General features: G+C 50.8%; 3 protein-coding genes across 4 annotated transcripts in view; 1 reads left to right on the top strand and 2 right to left on the bottom strand.

Annotated features, from left to right (window-relative positions):
* Positions 1-6,133, top strand: part of RALGAPA2 (Ral GTPase activating protein catalytic subunit alpha 2) — a 290,584-nt gene extending 284,451 nt beyond the window's left edge. For both annotated transcript variants that reach the window (XM_060397513.1, XM_060397510.1), the window contains one exon: positions 1,361-6,133. The gene's annotated coding sequence lies outside the window, so the exon portion shown is untranslated. The remainder of the gene's footprint in view (positions 1-1,360) is intronic.
* A 671-nt stretch (positions 6,134-6,804) lies between these two features.
* Positions 6,805-9,668, bottom strand: INSM1 (INSM transcriptional repressor 1). Its single transcript, XM_027976417.2, has one exon. It carries the CDS (start codon positions 9,495-9,497, stop codon positions 7,941-7,943), a length of 1,557 nt encoding a protein of 518 aa, XP_027832218.1. The 5' UTR covers positions 9,498-9,668; the 3' UTR covers positions 6,805-7,940.
* Positions 9,669-17,244: 7,576 nt separating this feature from the next.
* Positions 17,245-27,695, bottom strand: part of CFAP61 (cilia and flagella associated protein 61) — a 250,124-nt gene continuing 239,673 nt past the window's right edge. The window contains exons 26-27 of the mRNA XM_060397508.1: positions 22,016-22,106; positions 17,245-17,705 (exon numbers count right to left, since the gene is read on the bottom strand). Coding sequence (XP_060253491.1) covers positions 17,505-17,705; positions 22,016-22,106 — 292 coding nt within the window. The 3' untranslated portion in view covers positions 17,245-17,504. The remainder of the gene's footprint in view (positions 17,706-22,015; positions 22,107-27,695) is intronic.

Genomic DNA, 27,695 nt, shown 5'->3' with positions numbered 1-27,695 from the left:
AGTTACCAGAAGTCCACAAATGGTTGGGTTGAACCATGCAAACTTGTTGATATTAAACTTTTCATTTTACCTATGAAAACAGCAATCTCTTTACTATTCAACTGAAAGATTGTGATTTCACTTGGTAAATGGCAGCCACTGTTGCAGTGAAGAAAAGTATTTTCTGAGTTCCCTTCAATATCAATTATCACATTTTTTCCAATGTTTTCTCCTTTTTAAAAATAATTTTAATTATTTATTTATATTTGGGTGTGATGGCTTTATCATCATGTGGGCTTTCCTCTAATTGCCACAATCAGGGACTACTCTAGTTGCAATGGGAGGGCTTCTCATTGCAGCGGCTTCGCTTGTGGCAAAGCACAGGTGCTGGGGCTTGTGGGCTTCAGTAGTTGAGGCTCCCGGGTCCTGGAGCACAGGCTCAATAGTTGTGGCACATGGGCTTAGTTGCTCTGAGGCATGTGGGATCTTCCTGGATCAGAGCTTGACCTTGTGTCTCCTACATTGGCAGGTGGATTCTTTACCTCTGAGCCACCAGGAAATCCCTCAATTTTCACATTTTGAAAATACAAAGTTCATGCTTTTCTCTGTGGTTAACAAAGCAAAAAGTTTTCTTGGCTACAAATCTGAAATCTTAATTATGTAAGTGTTGCAGTAAAATGATTTCAGATTGTAATTTATCTGGTAATTTATCAGGATGGGGCTTCCCAGGCGGCCCTAGCGGCAAAGAATCCACCTGCCAGTGCAGGAGGCAGAAGAGACATGTGTTCAGTCCCTGGGTTGGGAAGATCCCCCAGAGAAGTGGCAACCCGCTCGGTATTCTTGCCTGGAGAATCCCATGGACAGAGGAGCCTGCTGGGAGTCATGGACATGACTGAGTGATGGAACATGTGCGCGTGAGTTATCAAGATATTCATGTGCAAACCTTCAAGAAGATATCAAGGGAAACAATACTGTTCAAAGAATCCATAAAGGTCTTCTATTCAAGAGATGAGTGAAAAAAGTGTGTTCCTTTGTGGTATAAAATATTTGATCTGCTCTGACATGATTCTATTCAGGTTTGGACACCCTGAGATGGTGATTCGTCCATCTCCTTTTATCCCTGGCAGTCCTCAATTACATCATTTTCACATACCTTGTTCCTATCAGTTTCTGCCCATCCTCTAATAATGATCTCTTTGTAGCTATATTTTAGAAGACTCATCTTACATAATAGAATAGGACAGACAGAAGTAGAAAAAGACCTCTATCCATTGGTGTTACTAAGCTTTTCAATGACACGTGTTTAAGTCCAAGTTCCCCCACGCTTTTCTGTTCTTTGTGCTCAGAGGAAATTCTAGCCTAATTTTTTTTTCTCACGTAGAAAGAACCTCCTGTGAAGCCTTCCGTGCCTAAACACCTCTGCCTCCTATCAGATCCCACAGACAAGAGCCTCTTGGCTCACTTTGTACATCCTGTCACCGTCAGGGGTGGCCGTCACCTGGCAGCGGCGTTTGGGAAGGAACATTGCATCGGGGCTCCAGTCCTGGACAACAGAAATGGAGCAGCTGTTGCCTTTAAATACAAAGACCTTCTTTGATGAATGAGGGAGGAGAGGAGTGGATTCAGGCTGATGTTCCCATCATTACTGTTTCCCTGGAGCAGTGCTCAGTCAACTGGTTCAAGCCAAGTAGAGGGAAGACAGAACACCTGGATTCTGGATGGAGAGAAGGAAGTACAGGTGACCCAGGAATGCAAACGGTGTGGACGAGCTTTTTATACGTGCTGGTGCCGCTGCACAGTGTGTGCATGGCATAGGTGAGACACTGTCTGTCAGTGACCATGCCCTTGCGGACTTCCCTGGTGGTTAAGGATCCACCTTGCAGTGCAGGGGACTTGGGTTGGATCCCTTGTTGGGGAACTAAGATCGCACATACGGAAGAGCAACTAAGCCCACAAACTGCAGCTATGGAGCCCTCATGCTCCAGAGCCCTCGTACCACAACAAAGGATCCTGCGTTCTGCAACTAAGACCCAAGGCAGCCAAATAAATAAAAAATCGAGCCCTTGAATGTGCTCTGACTGGCAGTAAACATTCTATGTGTATCACTTCAAAATGGAGAATATTCTAAGACCAGCTTGTTCCAGCGGTGTGGGCTTTTGTGAAGAGCTAAAGAAAAAGCATCAGTATTGATGCTTTGTGTGGAAATGCCACCAGAAGACCACACAGTCTAGAAATCTTCAAACAAGATGAATATGAACACGTTTACCCTTACAGCCCATCTGCTCACCATATATGCTGCCAGAGGAAGCCTGCCTGCGCTCAACATTCCACTCTCCAGATGCAACAGAACAAGCCCACAATAAAAGTGCCTGGTAGACAATGATGACAGCTGGGGTTTAAGAGATGAAGGAGTGTGTATTTGGGTCAGTGAAAATATGGTAACTGACTTTGAGTCAGATACACAAAAATGTGCCTTGATTCTAAGAAGCGTATGAGGCCTTAATGATGCCCCCGAACTATCTAGGAGTGGTTGACATGGAAGCCGAGGCATGCCTCTAACCCAGCCCTGAGAAAGCAGTTCCTCTTTACCAGGAATGTCCAAAATACCGCCCTCTGGGCTCTGTCACTCCCAAGACCCAGTCTAATTCGTCATAATTTCCCCCACAGTTCCTCCTAACCGACCAGAGAAACAGGACAGGTTTGTCTTCACAAAATCCTCTTGACTGGGAAATTGCCTTGATGACACCAAAGCCTGTAGCTGGCTGTTTGTATAAGACAAGGAGATGCTGATGAATCTGTTGGAAATTAGTTGTTTCCTTAACAACCTCAGAAGGAGGCAGGAGTTCCCTGTTTCTCCTGGCGAGAGAAAGATGTCCCCTTCCTGGAAATCCTTGGGCAGGTAGGTACTCTCTTCTCTGGCCCCTTCCTTCTGTGGACTGAAGGTAGCTGGCCTTGTCAGGGAGCCTTGGTTGACCAAGGTGTGAGCAAATGGGAGGAAGCGCCAGGACTAGGAGCAGGCCTTCAGAGCATGGCCTTATCCTCTGGGTATCTGGGACTAGTTCTTTCTCCTAGGGCCACCAGGCAGGGACATTCTTGGGAACCCGTGACCAGGCCTCACATCTGAGGTGCTCTGTGTGATGCTGACAGGCCTGACAGAGCCGGTTGCCATGTTCCAACACTCACGTTACTGTAAGTGTTCCAGCCTTTCCCCATGGGTATGAGTCATTTGATGCTGCAGGTTGGCCGTAAAATCACACTAAGTTTCTTCACTGGGGCTTCCCAGGTGGCACTAGTGGTCAAGAAACCGCCTGCTAAGGCAGGAGATGCAAGAGGCCTGGGTTCGATCCCTGGGTCAGAAAGATCCCCTGAAATAGGAAATGGCACCCCACTCCAGTATTCTTGCCTGGAGAATCCCATGGATAGAGGAACCTGGTGGGCTACAGTCCATGGGGCCGCAAAGAGTTGGACACAACTGATCAAGTTTCTTCACTATGTGAGATATTTATAATTTGAAGATGCATTTGTCTGCTCCCTCTCTCTCCCCAGTGAGATCCTTGGGCTCTTCCTTTCAGGTTATATTGACACAACATGATTCGGATGTTTCCAGAATTTAGGATCAGAATCCTAAGTGTCTTTGAACCACCATATTTTACTCCAAGCCCTGGTACCACCTTGGGAGTTAAACGGAACCAAATCCTAGTGAGGTGCTGCTCAGCTGATCTCACTCTAGAGTGTTCTGCCACCTTTCAGGTCTTTCTCTACAACTCGGTTTCCTGATTGGTCTTCTCTAAACCCTGCAGCATGGCTTTTAACAGGCAAACACACAACTTTCTCTAGCCTAGCCACTAAAAGACTGTAACTTAACCTAGCCTGAAACAGGCTACCTGGGTGGTGCACACACACACACACACACACACACACACACACACACAGTGTGTGTAGGTGACCATCTAAGTGGCCCCATACACTAGGGTCATACACTAGGATTTGCCAGAAAATTTTTCCCATGAGACAAAACATCCTTTCTGCAGAAAGACAGCAAGTTTGGGTCAAAGCCTGCTACCACAGGCCAGCGGATTCATAACTAGTCCTAAGGTCACAAGACACACTCCCCAGATGGAGCTTTTCTCCCACCTGCTCCCCCTAGGACCCTTACTGGCCTTCACCTTTCAGCCCACGAAGTCCTCCCCAGTATCTCACTGGGTCTCCCAAAGTCCATTCCCTCCAGTTTAAAGATGAGGACACAGGCCTGTTGGATGCCCTGGAGCCCAAGCCACTTCTCGACCTTTTGCATCCACAAGATATTGGGTGGGTGAGGAATTTCTAGGATGTTATAGAAGACTGTCAAAAGATTCTTCTGCTTCCTATGTCTCAAAGACATGGTGTTCAGCTGTGGAATGAAGTCCAAGGGGATGGAGGGGTGGCCGGTTGGGAGTAGGGGCTACCCCGGCGAGCCTGCAGCAAAACAATGGTGGTTCATAGAGGACCCCTGGGCCAGCCGCCTCTGGGTGCAGACGCTCTGGGCCACAGGTGCCCGGTGACTGTGGGTGCTGGCCCAACTCGTGCCCCCAGGTGTCTGCAGGGCACCCCACTATACCCCTAGGAGCCACTGAGGGCCCAGAGTCCACCCGGCCTCCAGCCTTGTTCTGCTCAGCGCCATGACGCTGTCATAGGGTGCAGCTGTGGAGCCTCTGGCCTGGCTCCACGCGCTTCCAAGTGACCCTGGAGCAGCTGCCTCCGCGAGTGGTACCCAGAGTGAAGCCAGAGGGCCTGGGCATCACCTTCAGGCCATGGCGCTACAGGGAAGGAACAGCGCCCCCAGCGGCGGCCCGCCTCCTAACGGCCGCCCCCCTGCCCCGCGCCCGCCTCCCCAGGCTAAACTGTCTTGAGTTCCTTCGCAGCCGGTTCCCACTGGTGGGCGTGGAGCAGCCTTCCGTACAGAAGATGCCCTCCGGGCCCTTTGCACACTTATAAGGAAGGTGGGTGCATTTCCACTTGGCATTTTATAATAGGAGCCCTTGGGAACTTATTATCCAGGGAGGAATGAAGAGACAGGCAATCTGATTTCCTGCCTGTCTAACATTCTACTAACTCACGTTGCATTACTGTGAAACAAAGTGACCACGGTTTTCTATCTCTGTGCGCTGTTTAGTCAACTTCAGTGTACTGCCTTCAGTATGCGATTTCACAGAATATCTCACAGAGATGAAATTTCCCTGTGCGATTTCCTAGCATATTTCAAGATGAAATTTGGTTTCTGTTTTAGAAAAGGTCTCCTTGGTCAGTCAAAATGAATTTCCACAAGGGATGAAGGAGCACATTTGTAAACCACCAAGTCAAATTTTTCTGAAGATGGGCCTTAGGGTTTACGCTTTTATGATTATGGACAAGAAAACCGAGCCAAACACAGATGCCACGATGTCATACCTGCAGGCCAACCACCAGGTTTTTAAGGAAAATTTGTATTGGCATGGACCCTACACTGACCCTCAAGGTGCTGGGTCTTTTATTGTGAGGTGTAAATTCAGAGGGAACATTTAAAAAATCTCCTATTGTTGCCTCAAGGGAGCAATTATCAGGCCACAAATTTGAAGGTTTCTTTGTTTCATTCCAAGTTTTCAGGAGGTTATTAACACAGCTTTGTCCCAGTGCTTTCATGTTAGGCTGTACAGAGCTTTGGTCTTCCAGTATTTTCCAAACTGGTAAATAATAATAAAAATAATAATAATAAAAAGAGGGGCAGTTTGTCCCCGAGGCAACTCACCTGTGCTGGCTGCTCCTCCATTGTTCCTGAGTCTGTTTTAAGACCCTCCCAAAGAGAGGAGTACTCGCCGTCCTGACAGCTGAGACTGTTAGTATACCTTTCCCCACAAAAAACTTTAGGCTCAAAATCTGAAAGTCATCTCTTTTGCCACATTTTCCTTCCAAGTTTCTCACGTGTTGCCCTTCCCACCATCATGCCAGCTACACCTTTTGGAAATGGAGCTTCAACTGTATGAATTTCTAAAATCCCTTTGCTGGGCAAAATCTTAAATTTAGTGGGCCACAGGGAATGCACAACTGTGATGGTTAGCACAGCTCCATAATCGAGTGTTTCAAAGGTGGAGAAAAACAACTCCAAATATTCACTGGTGAACATCAGGGTTGTTCTTCGAAGGGCTTTGTGACACATAACGGAAAACACTGTAATTACCATTATTAAATTTAATACCCCAAACAGATGGTGCTCCAGGTTTTTTTCCCCCAAAAAATGGACTGCTTACCTGATTGGGAAATTATTTCTGAGTCCTTAAACTCAGTTGCTTGACTTCTGGTACACCCAAACAGGAGTTGGTCTGTCCCTTACTTTGGAAATCTAACCATAAAATCATTCCTACTTTATCCTGGTTGATACTTAAGGATCAAAAATTACCCATCTTTACCTGAGGAATTACACTGAGCCTCAAATTGTCAGGAAATGAGGATTTGCTAAATTAAGGTGGTGTTCTAATATCCCCTTGGTTAAAAGGATAGATTCTTGTGGACATTTATCTAGGTGTCTCTGAAAAAGATTTGCACGGCCTCCCATCTAACTCTACCTTCCAGTACATTCCTAAGGACCCCTAAAAAGCCTCTGACTCCAGTCTGTTTTGAGCCTACACCCCAGAACTGCCAGAAGGGCAGAATTCAGCAGCTCAGGTTCATCTCTAAAAATCCACGATTCCAGTGATGGTGGTGGGATTTTTTTTTTCTTAATAAACAACAGGCATACATTGAAGAAATCATTGGAAGCTCTGTTTTAAATCCTTGTTGAAACCACAGGATGCAGAAATAAGTCCACCTTACTTTGACTTTGAAAATATTTTATTTGAATAGTAAATAGTTATACAGTTGAAACAGTTCTATTGAAGCTTTCTATAAATAGCTAACAATTAAGAAAATAATGTACGTAGAAAAGAGATTGCATTTAAAAGTAAGAGCTGTCGGTTGTAGGAGGGCCCCAGGGGGGAGGGGCTCCAAGCAGAATAAAATGGTAGGTTGTCTGTAATTCGCTCAGATAGGTATAAAAGTTAAAACTTTTAACAGATCCCTTTAGAAAAAGGCTCTCTTCTAAAATGCACAGTGAAATGTCAAAAGTGGCAGGGGAGGGGGGAAGCGCACCAAAAAATATGCAATCAAATAATATCATAATCTTCATAATTAATATAAATAAATAAAGAATAAATAACAATTACTCATAAATCAACATATACATTTAGAGGGAACTCATATAGTCCTACCTCAACAAAGATGATCAAACTGAAAAGACTTATGTGAAAACACTGAGGCAGTTTCTACATCTTCTGAAAATTCCCATCCCTCCCCCCTAAAAACAATCCCAAACAGACAACGTTCAAGGCATTTGTGGCTAGACTAAAGAAAACTCTTTTTTTAAGCAATTTGATTTGTTCACATACAAAAAGGTAAAGCCAGACTCCAGCAGTTCACAAGCCATAATAAAGCTAATCATGTGGGGAGTTCAATTTACAGCCTGTGAAATATAAAGGCATTTATTCCTCAAGATTCACCCAAAACAACCCGTAGGCTACATACATAGAGAGCAGAGATTGGTAGGCGAGAGCAAACCGCATTTCTAGACCATGAACACAGCGAAATACTAGCAAGAAAAACATCTCCCCTCCAAGGGGAGGCTTCCAACCACGAGACAAACGCGTACAGCTTTTCTCCCTTGTACAAAAAGAGATTGGCTCCTGCTGCGCCATGGTGGGGGGAAGAAGGGGACACAACGCAAAGAGGGGGGGGGTGTCCAAAAGGAGTCACAACGAGAGGATGGGGTTACCGTCACGCCACACCGAGAGAAGCGGAGACCACACTTTCACCGGGGGTGGGCGCCCCCGGCGCGGGCGCGGGGTCGGAGCGCGCTCTCTCCGTGGGTCTCCAAGCGAAGGCACGGTTCAGGGGGCCGGGGTGGAGGGCGCGCTCTAGCAGGCCGGACGCACGGGCACCTGCAGGAGGATCACCTGTCTGTTCTCGGAAGGGTGGCACTTGTTGATGTGCCTCGTGAGGCCGGGCGAGCTGTAGAAGGTGGCCGGGCAGTACTTGCAGGGGAACACCTGGGCGGCGTGCAGCAGGCGCAGGTGGCGCTCCTGGGCGCCCTTGCTGGGGAACGTCTCCCCGCACACCGGGCACAGGTGGCACTCGGCGGACGCACTCAGGCCCAGCACGCCAGCCGCCTCGCCGTCGCCGGCCGCCTCCTGGGGCACCTTCTCGTCGGGCCCGGGGTACAAGGCCAGTAAGTCCTCGGCCGGGGGCGCCGGCGGCGGCGCGCCCTTGGCCTGCAGCGCCTGGTGGTGTGCCAGCAGGTGCTTGCGCAGATAGGCCTGGCGGCGGAACTTCTTGGCGCAGTGGTGGCACTCGTAGAGCCCGTCCTCGGAGCCCGATTCGGACACCCCGCCCGGGCTCGGCGTGTCGCGGTCGCTGCTACCGCCGCCCGTCGCCTCCCGCGCCTCCGCCCGGGCAGGAGTTTCGGGCTCGCACGCACGGGCGGCGGCGGGCGCAGGCCGCGGTTTGTGCCAGCGGCGATGCGAGGCCAGGTTGGCCGGGCAGCTGAAGACCTTGGCGCACTCGGGGCAGCGGTACTCCACGCGCACGATCCGCGAGCACTTGTGCTGCGCCAGCGCGAAGGGGTCGGCGTACTCCTCTTTGCAGAGCTGGCAGATGAACTCGCCCAGCGGCCGCGCCGCACCCCCCGCGCGGCCTCGCGGCGCCTCCACCGGACCCTCCTTGATCTTGAGCCCCAGCACGGGCGACGTGGTCACCTCGTCCTCGAAGTGCAGCTTGCGGATGGCTTTGGGCTTCTTGGAACCCGGGGCCTTGGCTACCTTGGCGGGCGGCTCTGCGGCGGCGGCGGCCGCGGCGGGGGGCGAAGGCCGCTTGCCCGGGGGCCGCAAGGCGGCGGCGGGGGGCAGTAGGGGACCAGGCCCCGGGCCGCGGGCCGCCTCGGCCCCCACCGAGAAAGCCGTGCCCATCTTGAGCTCGCCGGGCGCAAAGAGCAGCGGGTCGCCGCTGCAGGTGCCACCACCTCCGGCGCCGTTGGCCCCGCCGCCGCCGCCACCCACGAGCAGCGCGGCGGGCGTGGGGAAGGACTCGGCCGAGACGGGCGAGCCGAGGTTGAAGCTGCGCTCGAAGTACTTGTGCTTTTCGTGCTCGCGGCTCACGGGCCGCGTGGGGCTGTAGAGCGGCGCCGGGTGCGCGGCCTCGGGGTTGCCGAAGTGCGCAGCCCGCAGCCCCGGCGTGGGTGGCGGCGGGCCCGGCGTGCAGGAGAGCGCGGCGGCGAGCGCCGCATGGGCGCGCTCGGTCGGCGGCGGCGGCTGCAGCGGGCCTGGCCCCGGCCCCGGGCCGGGCGCCGGGGGGGAGGCGCGGGCGCCCCCGCAGCCCGGCAAGAGCAGCAGCGCGCGATCGCCGTCCTCGCCGCTGCGGATCCGGTAGGATACCGGCGTGGACTTCTTGCTGCGCTTCACCAGGAAGCCGCGGGGCATGTTGGCGCGGCGCGAGGGTGAGGGCGAGGGGCTGGCTCGGTCCCACCTCCGCGCTCGGCCCCGGCGGCCCTCAGTGTCCCCGGCGCATGGCCCGGGCGCGGCGGCGGCGGCGGGACTCGCGTGGCGCCGGCGGCAGCTCGGCCCGCCTTTGCGCCCTGCACGCGCGTCCCTGTCCCCGGGCCCGGGAGCCGCTCCCTTTTAACTGGGGGAGGGGGCCATTGTTCTCGCCTCCCGCTTCCCCCGGAGCCAATCAGCGCGCCCGCAGCTCCTCCACCCGGTCGGGTGGGAGGGCGACGCGGCGGCCAAAAGGGGCCCGGGACTCGGGGGTCGCCCGGTAGGTGCGGCAGATGTACCTGAGGGCGCAAGGCCCCCGCGCGCGCCTCTCGGCCGCCCCGCCCGGCGCCGCCGCCCCGCCCGGCCCCGGCACACGCCCGGCCCCGCCTCCCTTCACGGTCTGCTGCTCCTCTATGCGGAGGCGCACGTGCCTGGGCTTTGTGTCTCTCCTCCGGGGGGCTCGGAGCCGCCAAATGGGCCCGTCCATCAGCACGACAATGCTCGCCCCCCTCCTCCCGCGCGGGGATTACCCGCGGGTCGCGAGCAAAATAGCAACAAAGGAGAAGAATGGCCCCAAATATGTCAGGAGGGTTCAATCCGCGAGCCGGAGCGGAGGGGGAAGTTGTGCGCGCTGATTGGGTAGGGGCGGCGGTGGGCAGGGAGGGGGAGATCCGAGCGCGGCTGCTGGGGCGGGAGAGGGGTTGGGGGAGGCGCTGGAACTCCTCCTGGTATTGGGAAATAATCGGGAATCAAAAATAACTGCCAAGCAGGAGTCACCCAGAACCCCGCCCGGGCCTGGGACTGATGGGCCGCGGGGACCCAGGATTTAAGCGGAAACGGGACCCTGGAGTTTCAAGTTTGGGTGGAGGGTCTGGCCTGCTAGCTGTAGCCGAGGGCGATGTTCGCAGCCACCGCGCCCAAGGGTCTCAGGAAGGTTTCTCTCGAGTTTGAGAAACAGTTGGCGCTGCACTTCTTCAGTCGCCTGCAGACACAGCGTTGGATGGGGGAAACAGCAGTCTGGGTTCCAAAAAAACCCTTGAATTTCTGAACTTTTTTTGTTGTTAAGTTCCCGGAAGCTCCGGGATTGGCATCGTTGGGACTGTCCGGTCCAAGCCACTGGGAACCTCCGCGTCGCCCAGGGCTGGGTCGATTTGAAGTGGCGTTGGCCAAAGCCCGAAACGCGCGGCCAGCCGCGTGCGCCCTAGCGAAGTTGGTTTCCGCTCTTCTTGCGCGGCCTCATGCATTTTCATTCGGAGCGGGCATTTTGTCTGCTGGTTGACATCAGATGCTAAATCAAGGGCTCCAATCAAGGCGCAGCGGAATAAAGGGGCCGCCTGTCTGGGCGCGGGGTCCCCCGGAGCCGTGCCCCCTTCACCTTTGTGAAGGAAATTAACCTCCCGCTATTGAGCGCCGGTCTCGGCCAATCTGGACTCAAAAGAGGCGCGTGCTGCCGGCCGGGGGTGGGGGTGGGGGGGAGAGGGGGGCAATCTGTCCTCTGAGGCAGGCTGTAGCCTAGGAGAGGACCGACCGCCTCGGTCCCCCACCGCCCCCGCCCTTCCAACCGAGCCACCAGGAAAAAACAACAGTGAAAATCTTCCCCCCACCCCTACCACGCCGTTCCTCTAAGCTCTTCCCAGCCCCAGCCCTAACCCAGCCCCAAGGAAACACAAAAGCAGAATCTCCGGGAGTGGAGGGGTCAGAACCCCAAGAGTGGGTAGTGGCCCTGATCGCCCATCACTAGGGAACAAATTGCCAAGCCACAGAAAATGTCATCTGTTGTGAAGAAAATGTCAGTTTATTGAAAGAAAAGGAAATGGGCACTTTTCTGCAAAGCTCTGTACACTCAGATTTTGCTGAATTTTGCTTACGTTTGATTCCACTGAAGGTATTTAATTGTTTTGGATTTTCCCTCTGAAAATACCCTGGCGTGGAAATGAAAGATTTTTTTCTTCGAGTCCACATGAGTAATAAGTTGTAATGGGGACAGTTGTTAGAGTTAGTTAAGGGGTTAATCAAGTTGATTAATCAAGGGGAAAATATTTGGTGATTTTGTGTCTGTGATTTAAAAAAAAAAACTTATACGCTGAAAATAGAATATAATGCAATATATTTTGAAAGCTTTCACCCTCATTTTAAAAAATGCTAACTACGATGAAAGTAGTCCTGGAAAAAGTTAGAAATTCTAAAATGATTATTTAAAATATATGTGTTTCAGTCTAAAAGTAACTGATGTTATTTCTTTGCTCTTTTGAGTGCTGATTAATACTGCTGATGAAATTAGAAATGGGAAAGGGATTCCGGGACAGCTCTGGCCAATTTTATTTTCTAATCACGAATCCCATCTGGATTGTCCAATAATAGGGCGGGGGCCTGCCCGCCGGCATCCCCTACTGATGGCCGGGTATTTGGTCTTGCATGTGTAACACTCTTTTCATTCAACAGATAACAGGGAGAGTTAGTCACCTTGAGAATCCTTTAAAAAATAACAACACCCATAATTGTGAAGAGGGCGGGGGTGTGCGTGTGTGCAAAAACAAAACAAAACCCCTGTCTGAATGCAGCGAATTCAACAGGGCTCTGAATTAAGCTAAGAGGATCTATTGAACACTATTGAAATACTGAGATTCAATGGATCCGTTTCTTTTTCTTTATTTGTGGTTTCTAGTCTTGCCAGAGAAAATGAAATCTGCTTTCAGACAGGTACAGTCAAAACAAATGTAAACTTGAAAGGTCCGAGTATTAGAAACTGATTTCACAACCCAGGGCTGGGAAAGAACTAGGTTTCGCTCAAGGCACATACGAGCACCGTCCAAGCACATGCACCTCGCACCCGGTCTTGGGTTTCTGTCTTCTTCTGCGTGATTTTGTTTCTCAGAATCTGCGCGCCCGCGGGCAGGTGGCCAGCGAGTCGAGATATTTGCCTTCCTTTTGGAAGAGGAAAGCGCCACCACGCTGCGCTGAGGCGGTGGGCCTCTGCGCACTGCGATTCCGGATAGGGGCAGCGTGGAGCTGGGTTGGGGACCCACTGAGCGCTGGCCTGCCCCTTCCAGGGAAGTTCCACGGGGGAAGGCAAGAAGAGGGATCCCAGGCAGGGTACTGTCCTTCCTAAGCCCCAAGCGACTCCCTTCCTGTGTGGTCCTGGCCAGTGCTGAGGAAAAACCGGGAGGCCTCTTCGCCTCTCTCCTTGATGCGGTGAGTACTTCCTCTGACCGCTGCAGAGCTGGAGGCCACGGCTGCTCCGACTCTCCAGTCCTGGAGCCCTAGGTTGCCGTCGGGGAAGGCACTGGGGTTCACTGTGACCAGGAGTTAGCCCCCGGGAGTTGCTAGAAGCCCAAAGCTTGGAGCCAAGCGCTAAAGCGGGGAATTTCGGCCCAGGAATTGCCCCTTGGGATGTTCCTGGGTTCGTGCAGCCCCTAAGAGGCCAGAAAGGAAGTCTGTCTCCGGGGTGTGTTTGGGGAGGCCCCGGAGGCGCGAGAGGGAAGCGATCGGCGCCCCCCAGCGCCATCCCGGGTCGGCTGCGGACACCTCTGCCGGATTCGCAGAGGCCCTCCAGGTCCGCGAGCCTCGGCCCGACCTGGATCGCGCGTTCCCGCTGCTGAGCTAGCCGTCAAGTCCCGGAGGGACCCGCGCACCCCCATTCGCCGCGCTCACCGGCCCGAGCGGGAGACTCTTTGTATTTGCAGGAATGAGGGGCAGGCGTGTTGGGCCCCTGGGGCACGCGAGAGCCACGCGCAGCCCGCCGCCGCCCAGCCCAGCCCGCTCCGGCCTCCGGGCACCTTCCGGGGGCCCCCCGCCCGCTGGCCGTCGCCTTTGTTCGGCACATTAGCATAAAGCTGCCAAGGATCTCCCGTTTAAATAATTCCACACAAAAGGAGAGCGCATGAAAGAGGGCGAACGAGGGCGAAGCCGCGAGGCTGCGCCGTCCGCCGGGCTCGGGGAGGGACCGCGCTCCGGCAGTTCCCTCCCCTCGAGTTTCAAGTGCCCCCGGCAATCTGCCGCGCGCCCATTATTCGCCCGGGGCCCACGGGGTGGTGGTCGGCCGCCCCTTTCATCCTGTCGAGTGTGCCGTCGGGCCACCGCACGCTCCCTTGAAGTGCCCTCGGGGGCTGTTTGTTTTCGCCTCGGGTGGGACTGTCGCGGCCGGGAGGGAGGGGGAGGGAGGGGGAGGGAGGGGGAGGGAGGGGGGGGGCGGGGGGGGGGGGGGGGGGCGGGGGGGGGGGGGGAGGGAGGGGGGGGGGGGGGGAGGGAGGGGAGGGAGGGGGAGGGAGGGGGAGGGAGGGGGACGGCGGGCCGGAAGGGCCCCGCCTGGGCGACTTGGAAGGGTGATGGTACCCAAGGCGGGCGCAGCGACGCCCAGAAGTGTGGGAAAGTCAGACGGAGAGGACGAGGCCCGGGGAGAGCTGGGAGGGCAGCGAGTGCGGGGCGCGCAGGGGCTGCTCCCCACACCCTCCCCGATGAGGGGCAACCCGGCTCCCTGACTCGGATAAGGCGGCGACAAAGTTCCAGCAAAACCGACCAGAAAGGCCCGGGGACTCCGACAGTTCCCTGTCCTCGCCCTCCCAGGAGTGGGGGCGGAGGGACAGCCAGGCGCCTGGTGGCTGGAGGGGCGCGCCGCCCGTCTGGGCCTCGGGGCCCCTGTCCCTGCTTGGCTCTTGGGTTGGGGGTCCACTTTCCTCCTCTGCTCTCCTTGGGCCTCCTCCCCTCCTCCCCTGCAGCCCCTTCTCTTTCTCCCCAGCCCTTCTCTGCCCACCCCGTCCCAGCCCGTCCCACCTCTCCTCTCCTCGCATCTTTCACCCCCTCCCCACGCCACCCCACGCCACCCCACGCCACCCCACGCCACCCGTCTCTCTGCTCCGTGGAGTCTCGCCCACCTCTGACCCTCTCCCCCTCGGACAGTCCCTCTCTTTCCTCTTCCTGCTCTCCCTCCCGGTCTCCCCTCCCCTCTCTCTCCGTCCACCCCTCTCTTCTGCGCCCCCCTCTCTCCCCCTTCCTTCCTCTCCTCCCGCTCCTCACCCCCTCTGGCTCTCCACCCCCCACCCCTCCCCACAGGCCAACGTGTGTTATTTTATTTGTCTAGAGAGAGCCTATTTGTTCAGTGATGTGTGGCCTCCTGGCCGCCTGCTTTAATGGGGGACGCGGAGGCTGGTTTCTGTGAGTATTAGCATACAGCTGCCGCTCTGCCCGGCCGGCGCGCACTGTATCCCAGCCTTATCATCACCTCTTCTCTCAACCAGAAAACAATCAACAGCTCCTCGCACAGGGCGACTTTCGAGGCCCTCGCCCCGCTCCTTGGCTAACATTCAGCCGGTGCACCCGTGCTGGCGCGCGTGTGCGTGCGCGCACACACACACACACACACACACACACACACACAGACACACACACACACACACACCCTTCTTCTGAGGGTAAATACTGATTGCCTGGCTTCACATTTTCTCCTCCGTACAAGGTTCCCTTTCCTCTCCCACATCATCTTCTATTTTTCTTTCTCCTTGGGATATTTGGGTAGCATCTCAGGAGCCACTTTGGGGAAGGAGGTGGCCGCGACCTAGTAGAAACTGACACGTGTCAGGAAATTATTAAAGGCATTGTGAGGCATGGTTGTTCCTTGCGATATGGGGAGAATACAACGTAGGAAATGTAACTTTGTTGCTTTCTTGTCCATATTCTTTGTCTAAAACTAGAATTAGGAGATTGGGTAGGCTTAGAGCTCAAGACTCCCTGCTAAGCAGCACAAGCTGAACTGTATGGGGACTTCTCAGATTCAATCTCTATGGAAGCTCTGCCACGGTTAGATTTAGATTTAGAGAATTCTAAAGATTTAGAGAAGTCCAAATACTTGGTGTGTCTGGAACCCTTTCCTTTCCTTTGCTAGGATTTATCGTCATTTAAGGATAAATATCTTTATTCTCTTGAAATCCTTAAAACAGCCAATTTCAAGTTATGATCAACAAGTCTTGGGTTCATCTCCTATTCTTAAACAAGCTGTTCCTTAGTCGTAAAATGCTTGTCTGCACACATATGCTAAAATTCCTACCTTGATTCAGGAAATTACTTTCTGAATATAGGACAGTGATTAGTAACGTCATCCCATACACTTTGTAGACTAAATTATATTCATTTTCAGACCTGCCATGATATTTATAGGGGCCCAAGATTTGAAAAGGCAGCAGAGAAAAACTTAACCATCAAATTATGCATGGTTTGACATTAAGGTTGCCACTGTCATATAGGGTCACTTTTGTGTGATTAGAAGCTTTTTAATGGTAGTACTTGGTCACAGAAATCATCACCAGTTATCCTCTGTTGTTCTGTTCATCTCCACCCAAGGTCCCAGGGCCTGTCACAGAAACTCACTCCAGTTTGCTGATGACTTTGATCCAGGGCCTCTCAGAGGAAGGGGAAAGGGGGGAAAGAAAGAGTTTCTTGAGCTAACTCATTCACAGGCCCTGAAACATGGTTCCATGTGTGTTGGGCTTGTAGTTTGAAGAGGGGACTAGTATTAACTGTTCCCCATATGAATAGCACAGTTTACACCATATGGTGGGCACTGGGACCCCTCCCCTGAACGACCCCTGCCCTTGTGTAAAACATATTTGTGCAGGAATTAATGGAGTTTGTTGCTTGCTTTTGCCTGCTTTAGAAAAATCAGAGTCTGGTGTTCCAGAACCATTTTATTTTTTGAGAGGTACTAGTTTATTAATCGGAAAAGGCATTGGCACCCCACTCCAGTACTCTTGTCTGGAAACTCCCATGGACGGAGGAGCTTGGTAGGCTGCAGTCCATGATGGGGTGGCAACCCACTCCAGTGTTCTTGCCTGGAAAATCCCAGGGACAGGGGAGCCTGGTGGGCTGCCGTCTATGGGGTTGCACAGAGTCGGACACAACTGAAGCGACTTAGCAGCAGTTTATTAATGGGGGATAATTCTGTAATGACTTACCCTCCAAGTAGCTGTGCCCTCCAAGTAGCTGTGTAGTCATTACAATTGCTCCAACTTTTGCTAAATGTTAACATAAATACAAAAAAAAAAAAAAAAGAATGAAAACTGAAAGCCAGTTTTAACCTCTGCTGGCCAAAAATTCAGACACAAATGATGTCATACTATCTGCTTAAAAGATATCCAAATAAACAAAATGTCTTACCTGTTGTTCCTGAATCCATGTGTTTTCTGGAAGGCATTTAATGTGCTTTATTTACGAGAAAGTGGGCTACTGACCCACATTACAGGTAACGGGTACCAGAGGGCCCCAGTGCCAAGCAACAGCACTGAGAGTCAAAGGGAGTGACCCAGATTAACTTCCCACTACTGTTTTTTAATCTAAAACGTGTGCGAGAACCTGGGTTGATCTGCCAGTTTTTTGGGTGCATTTATGTGCCTAATCTGCAACGGGAAGTAGAAATGTAATATACTGGTCATGAGAGCAGGCCCCTCGTTTCAAAACTCCCTGTAAACTTGTCTATGCAACCAGTTCTGATGTTGGATTATAGAGATAATTTCTCTGCGTCTGTATTCCTAATTTTCCATCCTGGGTATAGGATTTTCTTTTATCACCCACGTGACCAGGTAAACATGTAAAGGACTAACAGCATTGGCGGCAGGGCTTTTCAGGAAATCAAACAGAAACATGCCCAAGGTTTTTAAAAATAAATAAATAAATAAATAAATAAATAAATAAATAAATAAACAAGTTTTGCATACTAACGGTCTCATTTTATTGCTAAACTGGGTTATTCTGGCCAGGAACACGCCTGGTGTGGGTAAAGCTTCTCCGTGCCCCAGAATCGAGTCGCACCGCCGTGCGCCACCTACTGGGACGATAGGAAACTACAGGCATCTGGTGGCCGCAGAAAAGGACGGTGCCCGGCCGTCCAGCCAGGTTTCCCGCTTCTATGGAGCACTTCCCGAAACGACACGCGTGGAAACGATCACGTGGAGGCGGTGGCCGCAGCTAAATGATGCCCGGCCACGCGTACATGGGCAGGTGGTAATGATTGTAGTGCAGGTAGTCAAGGATGCTCTTCTCCACCAGAGGCCTGTAGATGGTTTCCTGGAAAACTCTTTTGAGGTAATTCCTGGGCTTCTCTGGGAGGTTGATTTCCTCATCTTCGATCTGACGGGCTAACTCTTCCATAGAAGGAAGGTTTTCATCCTGGAAAATACAGTGAGGTGGCAGATACTGATATTACTTGGGCTGAGTGCCACAATATTGTTTTTTTGTTTTTTTTTTTAGGTTAAAAAAAATAATTAAACTGTGGCAAAACACACAGCATAAAATTTACCACTTTATTTTTAAGTGTCTGACTCAGAGGTAAAAAGGACCTTCATGTGGTCATGCAGCCATCAGCACTGTCCATCTCGGTGTGGTATGTGCGAGTGAAGTGGCTTCAGTCATGTCGGACTCTGTGTGACCCCATGGACTGAAGCCCTCCAGGCTCCTCTGTCCATGGGATTTTCCAGGCAAGAATACTGGAGTGGGTTGCCATGCCCTCCTCCAGAGGATATTCCCCAGCTAGGGATTGAACCCGCGGCTCTTATAGCTCCTGCATTGGCTTTTTTTTTTTTTTTTTTTTAACCACTAGCGCCACCTGGGAAGCCCTAGAATAATTAAGTTAGCTCTCCCTTACCAGAGTGGGTTGCCATTCCCTTCTCATTCTCCCAAGTTGTCACTCCTAACCATTTACTGCCCATCCCAGGGTCTTTTGTTGAGGCATGCAAACTCTTAGCTGCAGCATGTGGGATCTAGATCCCTGACCAGGGATCAAACCCAAGCCCCCTATATTGTGAACACAGAGTCTTAGCCACTGGACCACCAAGGAGGTCCCCACCCTTCTGCTTTCTCTATGATTTGACTTTAGACATTTCATGTAAATGGAATCAAACACTAGTTCTCTTTTTGTGACTGGCTTAGTTCTCATACCATAATGTCTTAGAGTTCAGCAAGCATAGTAATTTTAAGCTGTTAATTTCAGATAAAAATAATCTGTAGATCAGGCTTGTTTTAAAAATAAGAAAGGTGGTGATTAAACATTTTTAGTTGAAAACTCCTAGATGGTTTACTTTATAGTTCCCAAACAATGGGATTTTTTTAAACCTATACTAAATTCTTAGTAAAGGCAAATTTTATTGCTATCTTTAAAGGTGTGGGGCTCAGAGAGAATAAAGTTATTTGCAGTTGAGAATCACACACTGTGCATATTTATAACATAGTAGAGATTTCCCCAACATTTTATTATAAAAGGATTCAGACGTAGAGGCAAGTTGACAGAGTGATGAACTTGGCACTCAGATACACACTATCTGGTTTCTGTGGTTACCATACTTGCTTCATCACCTATCTGCCCGTCTATAGGAGGATTGTTGAATAAAGCACTTCATTCATAAAATAAAAATAACTTTAAAAGGGACTTCTCTGGCAATTCAGTGGTTAAGACTCAGGGCTTCCAATGCAGGGGGCATGGGTTTCCCTAGTGGGGGTCTAAGATCCCACATACTGTAGGGGCAGTAAAGCCAAAAGAAAAAGCACTTCGCTGAGATTTGAGCTGTGTGCTTTCTGAATACTCCAGGAATTGCAAATTACCCTAAAGGAAGATGGGCTTTGATGATGTGTTTATTTGACCTTCCAACAATTCTTTTTTATTTTTAACAGCAAAAAAAGTGGATAACTTGCAGAGTTCTATTGGATCATTAATTTATCAATAGTAAGAACTTATAGGTAGAAAAATAGATTCAAACTATATGGAGACATGCAGTACTTATCACTTAGTTATATAAGTGAGACACTGCCAGGTGTGGGGATTATACACACATCACTTGGAAGAACCGTCTGTGCGAGGCCAGGACCCCAAATCAGATCAACAAAGATGGGAGAGAGAAAGAATGGCAAGTGATACCCAGAAGTAAATATTAGAGGCGCTGAGACATTTGAGTGCCCGAGCACGTAGAGCTGAGGTTGGCTCTTTTTTCCTTAATTTTCCAGATATCAAATATAATGAATACACAAAAATTAGAGGAGACTTGGGGCTCATGCTGTAGGATGCTGTTCTAACTTTGGGGTGAAAAAGTGAAGTCAAGTAAAGTTGCTCAGTCGTGTCCGACTCTTTGAGACCCCATGGACTATACAGTCCATGGAATTCTCCAGGCCAGAATACTGGAGTGGGTAGCCTTTCCCTTCTCCAGGGCATCTTCCCAACCCAGGAATCGAACCAGGGTCTCCTGAATTGCAGGTGGATTCTTTACCAACTGAGCTACCAGGGAAGCCCAACATTGGGGTAATGGTGTAAAGTCACAAACTGTAAACTCATTTTTTGTGCATTTGCCTCTCCTGTGTGCCCTTTCTCAGGGTGACTAGCTACCCCCCCAACATGTTCATCTGTGAGCAGCTCACCTCACAGTGCCCCCCAGGGAACACATGATCTCGTGTGCCTGGCTCCTTTCAGTTAACTCAGTGTTTTGAGGTTTATCCACTTGTTAGAATGTATCAGCACTTCATTTCTTTTATGGCAGAGTACGTTCCATCATACACAGAGACCACGTGTGTTTATCCACAGGTCCCGTGATGGACATTTGGGTTCTTCCTTCTGTTTTGTAATTCTGAATAGTGATGCCATGAACCTTCATATACAAGCATTTGTTTGAATACTGATTTTCAGTTCTTTGGGGGTATATACCTAGGAGTGCAGTGGCTAGGACATACAGTCATTCTGTTTATAAGTTTTTAGGAGCCATCAAACCATTTCTTCATAGCAATTGCATAGTATTTTTACATTCCCACTAGCAATGTGTGAGAGTTTCAATTTTGCCACATCCTTGCCAACACTCATTTCCTCTTTTTTTTTAAATTGTAGCCATCCTAGTAGATGTGAAGTGATATCTCATCGTGACCCTGGTTTTTGCATTTCCCTGATTAATGATGTTAACATTGGGTTTACTTTGGCCCTTAATTTTACTCCGTTGATCTCTATGTCTGTTCTTATATAAGTACCATACTACCTTGGTTACCACTGATTTGTATTAAGTTTTGAAATTGCAAAGTGTGTGTCCATCAACTTTTTAAAAGTTTCTCAAATTTAATTTTGAGTCTTTTGCATTTCCATATGAACTTTAGGACTGGCCTTTCCATTTCTAAAAAAAGAAATGGGGATCTTTACAGGCTTGTACACACTCTGTAGGTCACTTTGCATAGCAGTCCTGTCTTAACAATCTTTTTAAACTTTTAAACTTGGCACTTTGGTGTTTAAGTTTTTTACTTTATATTGGAGTATAGTTGGTTTATAATGCTGTGTTAGTTCCAGGTGTACAGCAAAGTGAATCAGTTTGATATATAGATATTCTTTTTCAGATTCTTTTCTCATTTTGGTTTTTGTTGTTTAGTCGCTAAGTCATGTCCGACTCTTTTGCGACCCTATGGACTGTAGCCTGCCAGGCTCCTCTGTCCATGGGATTTTCCAGGCAAGAATAGTGGAGTGGGTTGCCATTTCCTTCTCCAGGGAGTCTTCCTGACCCAGGGATAGAACTACCGTCTCCTGCGTTGGCAGCCTACACCCTGGGGACCCAAGAGGAGGTGACACAGAGACACAGGACCTGCTCTTTAGACAGTCAGACCACTCAGCCAAGCCCCAGCCCTTGTCTGAGTAAACCAATGAAGCATCTAGAATGGATACTTGACTGCACATGTAAATTCCCCACAACTCTGGTAAGGACTACAGGTGTTGAAAAAAAAATCAAGTTTCATAAATATTTTACTATTTACATGGCAGAGTCAAATTTCTTGCCAAGTACAGAGTCTGTGCAGTACGCAGCCTCACTTGCAGCTAATCACGAATTGCTTGGAGAAAGAAGTTTCAGTTTTAAAAGGAGCGTGTTTAGGGACTTCCCTGACTCTCTAGTGGTTAAGATTCTCTGCTTCCACTGCGGAGTGCATGGGTTCGATCCCTGGTGGGGGAACTAAGATCCCATATGCCACACAACACGGCCAAAGTGAATTTTAAAAAAAGACACCAACATTTGCGAAAAACTAAGTAAGTAAATAAAACATAAGAGGAGTGCATCTGGACACCTGTTGACTTCCCTTGACACCTTTAGAACAACATGTGCACACAAATGGTTAACAGTCAGCTGGCAGATGTGGACAGAAACCATACGAACGCAGACTTCATACTGGGGGACCAGGCGGTACAGCCCACCACCTGCTTTCAGCCCTCACTGTCAGCTGGGAATGAAAGTACAGGTACTTGTAAAAGAGGAAAAGAAACCTGCCTCGCGTCAGAGATTCAAATAACCCACTTGCCCTGAAATATATCACCATCTATGTTTACCAACTCCACAGTTTGTTTAAGTGAAGGACAGTTGGTTTTCAAAGTGAAACCATAACGTGAGAATGTAGGGAAAAGTCTAAATGATCAACAGCTTGTAACTCCTAATTTGCAAGGAATAACTCACATATCCATTAATCACGCTTACCTCCTTGGAGGATAAGATTTGGTGTAACGCTTTCCGGAGATCAATAAAACGATCGTGAAAGAGGGCCATGCACCACGGCTCTGTGAAGTAGCTGACGAGGGAAGAAAAAGGTTCAGTTAGTTGGAAACCCTCTCATTACCACTAATAAAGTATTTACCTGCTTTTTTTTTTTTTTTTGCCTTTATAAATTACAGTTCTGGCTCTTTTGTAATCGTTTGCTCACGAAATGCCTCGCGGAACAGCATGGCCAATCAATTTTGTAAATGGATGTCCCTGATGTAAGGCCGGCTTCCATAATTACATTTTAAGTGGTTTAGTTCGGAGCCAGGGCAAGACCCAGTGAAGAATCCTGATTTTATCAGAATTTAAAAGCCTGAAGACTTGTAAAGAACGGTGTCTCTATTATCTGCCCCCGTTTGAGAAAAACAGATTGCAGGATTAACTGAACTGCTGCATAAACAAATTAAATTTGGGGAGACAATAACACAAATGTTGTTCATCATTACGGTTTCTGGATTAATAATGACCAGAAAAACAGGCCACCTCGGTGTTGCGACACGGCCTTCGTGCAACTGCACAGACGCCTAATTGAATCTCTCTTCTGAGAGTGGTTCCGCTGGCGGCCCTCTTTGCTAACTTGGCCCTGAAAAACTATCTGAACAAATGCTTTCTTGCGTGGGGGTCAGCATGGCCATCCTTTATTCACAGGGGATTGTCGCAGGTTTGCCGCATTCTTTGGAAGAACCAAGAACCTCTACTGGTATTTGAACTCTTACTTACTCTTCATGCTCAGTGTCTCAGAATAGGAAACGTCTTCAGGGTCAGGCAGGCCCACTGGGGTGACCTGGGCTCCGCTGGCATTCCTGGGACAGTTAGTGGACATCAGGTGTGTGCCCAGGGGAAGAGAAACTGGTGCCTACATGCAGATGAGCACTTTCTGTTTTTTTCTGATATTTAAAAAAAAAAATGTTTATTTGGCTGCATCGGGGCTTGGCTGCTGCGTGGGAGAGCTGTGTTGCGTCATGGGGGATCCTTCATTGCAGCGCGTGGACCCTCACTCTGTAGGTGAGTTTGCCCTGCAGCATGTGGAATCTTCGTTCCCCAACCATGGGTTGCACCCACACCCCCTACATTGCAAGGCGGATTTTAAACCATGGAACCACCAGGGAAGTCCCTCTTATCTGCAACTTGACATTAATTCTTGGGAAGGACATAATGAGCCCAGGGACACCACGGCACTAAAGGACCAGGGCAGTGTCAAGCCCGTGTAGGACCAGCCTGGCTCTCAGCTACACTGCTTGGGACCTATCACCTGTTTGCTTGTCCAGAATATGACCTAATTCCATGCTAACCCACCTACTTTGTGGTTCAGGTCATATATTCATCCAACTATGAATTCCACTAATATTGACTCCATGCCCATTCTGTGCCCAGCACTGTTCTGGGTACTCGGGAAACAGCAGGGACCAACACAGACAAATATCCCTGCTACTGAGGAGCTTATATCCAACCGATAAATAGGTCCATGTTCAACATGCAAGGGAAAACTGCTTAGGAGGATACATAAATCAAGTGAGGGTGGGAGACATCAGAGCAAGGCTCGCTCCTAAGACAGTGACTTAGCCAGCAAGCCCGAGGGACAGGGAGTGAGCCACCTGGGACTCAGGGGAAAGAAGCTTCCAGGAACAGCAGGTGCAAAGACCAGGAGGCAGGCGTGTGCCCAGCCCTCAAGGAGGTGGGTGGAGATAAGCAGAGTGGGATGGGGGCAGGAGCTGAGCTCAGGAAGGTGATGGGCGGGAAGGATGCTCCTGGAGGCAGGGGTCCACTCAGCTGTGCTATGTAATTGATCCACGGCCACCTAGCTCAGTACCCGTGTGCAACAGGCGTCTCACGGATGTTCACGGAACTAAGGAAGGAACAATGAATGCAGCCCTAGTGGTTAAGAACCCACCTGCCAATGCAGGTTAGACATAAGAGACACAGGTTTGATCCCTGAGTCAGGAAGATCACCTGGAGGACAGCACAGCAACCCACTGCAGTACTCTTGCTGAGAATCCCACGGACAGAAGAGCCTGGCAAGCTGGTCGCATAGATTCCGACACGACTGAAGCAACTTGGCACGCAAGTGCAAATTGCACACAGTGTGGTATACACTCCACACTGCCTAGACCTGATGAGTCTTTCATTAATATAAAGTTCTACTCAATAAGTAGGTGGCAAAACTCTGCAAAGTGTCCCAAGATGGGCAGTCATGCAAAGGAGCAAGCCTCACAGGGACAGGGGGAGAGCTGTGGGTGAGCCCAGGCTCAAAGGGCGGTCAGCCTGAGCCCTGGGGTGCAGAGGGAGGGCCAGGGGTTCCAGAGGGCACTCATGCAAACCTGCTCAGTGCTGTGACTGACTCAAGGCCTCTGAATCCTGAATGAATGGAGTCAATGGAGGTTCTGCCTGGAGTTCTGGGCCCCCACAAACTCAGGCTGACATCCAACACCTGTCTGATTCCTGGAGCAAAGGCACTGATGTGGAGCCGGCTACCTGGGTAGCTATCAGCTCAGCTGGGTGATGCTTTGACACATCTCAGATGGTTGCTTCATGGACCAAAGCATCAGTGATGCCCAAGTGCGTACACTCAAGCACAGCTTTGCCAGGATGGTTCCTCCCTCTTAGGTCTCAGCAGCTTCTAGAAAAGCTTCAGGGAATCGTAAACTCACAAATCTCAAAACTACTATGCGTGTGTGCTAAGTCATTTCAGTTGTGTCTGACTCTGTGACCCCCATGGACTGTAACCCATCAGGCTCCTCTGCCCATGAGGTTCTCCAGGCAAGAATACTGGAGTGGGTCGCCATGCTCACCTCCAGGGGATCTTCCTGACCCAGGGATTGAACCCAGGTCTCTTATATCTCCTGCATTGGCAGGTGGGTTCTTTGCCACTGAGCCATCAGGGAAGCCCCTAAAATGCCTGGGTTAGAATCGAATGGGTGCTTTTAAGTTTGTTGCCACCTTTCCCGCATAGCTGAGATGTCACCTCCTCGCCCCGTATGCATTTCCATGGTAGCATCAGAGTTCCTAGCCACTTGGTTTCGGGGTTTGCAGCCACAGCCTTCTGCTGCACAGAAGAAGCTACCTTCCTGGTGTCTGCTGCTGCTGCTGCTGCTAAGTCGCTTCAGTCGTGTCCGACTCTGTGCGACCCCATAGACGGCAGCCCATCAGGCTCCCCCATCCCTGGGATTCTCCAGGCAAGAACACTGGAGTGGGTTGCCATTTCCTTCTCCAATGCATGAAAGTGAAAAGTGAAAGTGAAGTCGCTCAGTCGTGTCCGACCCTCAGCGACCCCATGGACTGCAGCCTTCCAGGCTCCTCCCTCCTCCGTCCATGGGATTTTCCAGGCAAGAGTACTGGAGAAGCTACCTTCCTGGTGTCAGCACAGCTCTACTTCAACTGCCCAGGTGCCACTTGGGTGCATCCCCACTCGGCACCCTCATCCCCCCAGCTTCTGTGTTACCTCTTGGACCCTTTGTCATTTGCTTCCAAGAGTGGACTCTTGGGAAACCCACTTCTCTTAGAATGAATGCAGCCTTCCACCTCACCCGAAGGCCCGTCATCTAATGCCCAGGTCTCCGTCACTTCCATCCGTGAGGCTGAGCACAGAGGCCTAGGGAGCCTTAACCCTCTGAAAGGGATCAAGCTGGTCTGCATGGAGACTCGGGGTGGAAGAGGAAGCTGAGATTCCTGCAGGTTTCCTGCTGCTGCTTTGGAGCTCACGGCCCCTCAGATGGCCTCCAGCAGCAGTGGGACCTGGCAATTCAACAACCGCTATGCTCCTGACAACCCGCCCAGCAGTTTGCAGACTCAGGAGACCGAAGTTGCTGTCCTTTCAGTTTCGTACCACTGCCTCTTGGGGTCAAGCACTTGAGGATCTTGTTCAGAAGGTGATAATCTCTGCAACCAGCTGTTGGCTGCCCGTGTTCCCAGGGTTCGTCTAGTTTAAAACTAAACCAACCAGCTGTCATTGACAGCTCCTTCTCAGTTTGACTGCAGCTTCAGTGGTGCCACTTACAAGGAGGTGACAAAGTGCTAGCACCCACGCCAGGGAGCTGGGCGTCACCACGGAGCGTGTGGGCATGTTGTCTTAACTGTCGTGGCAGGCGGCACCCGTCACAGTCACAGGGGAACTAGAGTTCTGGAAAAGCCACAACCCACTGCCTTTCCCAACCAACTGCGGGCTGTGGGGCTCCTAGGCATCCTCCCTTCACCCAAGGTGGGGGCTCCAGCTGTGGGCTGGGGGGTGCTGACTGGAGGTGGCAGAGTCAGGGCACCTCCTGGGGGGCCGCGTCCAGTTCAGACTTCTCCCAGCTTCAAAGCTGAGCTCACACTGCCCACTGCTCTGCTGTCTTCTCCCTGAGGGGAGGGTCTCAGACTCCCTCAAGACATCTCCCACCTCGGCCCTCCTGCCTGTGGGCAGCCCCGAGGACCCATATCCACGTCTTCACCTCCTCCGGTGCCATCCACGCTCAAGTCCACATACAGCTTCTCTGTGGAGCTGACTCAGGGATTGAGGTTTCCACCCACTTCAGTGCATGGAGCACTCCTGACGTTGCAGGAAAGTGCCCCAGGGTGTGTCTTGACCTCTAATGCAAGGTGGGCAGCGTGCCCCATGGTGTGCAGCACAGGCTGGCCCTCAGGGGCACTGAAGAAGCGGGTGAGGACACCTGGGACTGCTTCTCCCCTCACCCCCTCCGCAGAGCGCTTCTGCACTTGGTGCAGTGACCCCGTTTAGGGTGGGTGAGAGCGGGCATTTAGAGAGGCACAGACCCCCGGGGAGTCCTCAAAACCAGCCTAGAAATATGGCGGCAGCCTTTGCTCTAAAAATCAGAAAAACTTTGAATTTAACCTCAAAGGAAGAGGACATTGAGTCAAACGATCATCTTTTGATATCAGGATGTTAGAAAGAAATTTTATTTTATGAACTTGTAAATCTAGTTTTCCTCCCCAACTGAATGACTTTTGTGCTTCAGTTTCTTTCCTTCTCCGTAGAAAGGGGAGGGGCTTCTGGGAATCCTTGCCAAGGCTGGCTGGAGTCGGGGTGCCGTCTGCATTAATGACCCCAAGAGCTATGGCGTTAGTGCTAGGCTTTGGGGAAATGTATACTTCCAAGAACAATGTGAATTTTTTAAAAATAGAGGGACTTCCCTGATGGTCCACTGGCTAAGGCTCCAAGCTCCCAATGCAGAGGGCCCAGGTTTGATCACTGGTCAGGGAACCAGATGCCATATGCCACAAGTTAACCATCTCGCATGCCACAGCTAAGACTCGGTGCAACCAAATAAAAGAAATAATTTTTAAAGTTCAAAGAAATAAAATATAGCAACTTCTTTCCCAATTTACAATCAAAAAGGGAAGACTAACAGGACTACTGAGTCACCTTCATGGTTGGTGGCCTCAAAGTCTTCAGGAGACCCTGCTGGGTAAGAGCAGGGCTATACCACGGCTTCTAATTGGCTATGCAGATTGGGGTTCCCACATCACTAAATGCATTTTCAAGCATCTGTGCAAAAAACCTTACACAAATTCTCCAGGGCCCAAACAGAGCACATGACAGTCTCTGTTCACTTTGCAAACAGTTGTCCTGGTTTATTGCGGGGAGACTTAAATTCTCCATCGCTTTTGCAAATGATCCACTTTT

Source organism: Ovis aries, chromosome 13 (genome assembly GCF_016772045.2).
Source record: "Ovis aries strain OAR_USU_Benz2616 breed Rambouillet chromosome 13, ARS-UI_Ramb_v3.0, whole genome shotgun sequence".
Taxonomy (NCBI): Eukaryota; Metazoa; Chordata; class Mammalia; order Artiodactyla; family Bovidae; genus Ovis; species Ovis aries.
The sequence above is the reverse complement of the archived record's forward strand: the minus strand, read 5'-3'. Positions and strand labels throughout refer to the sequence as shown.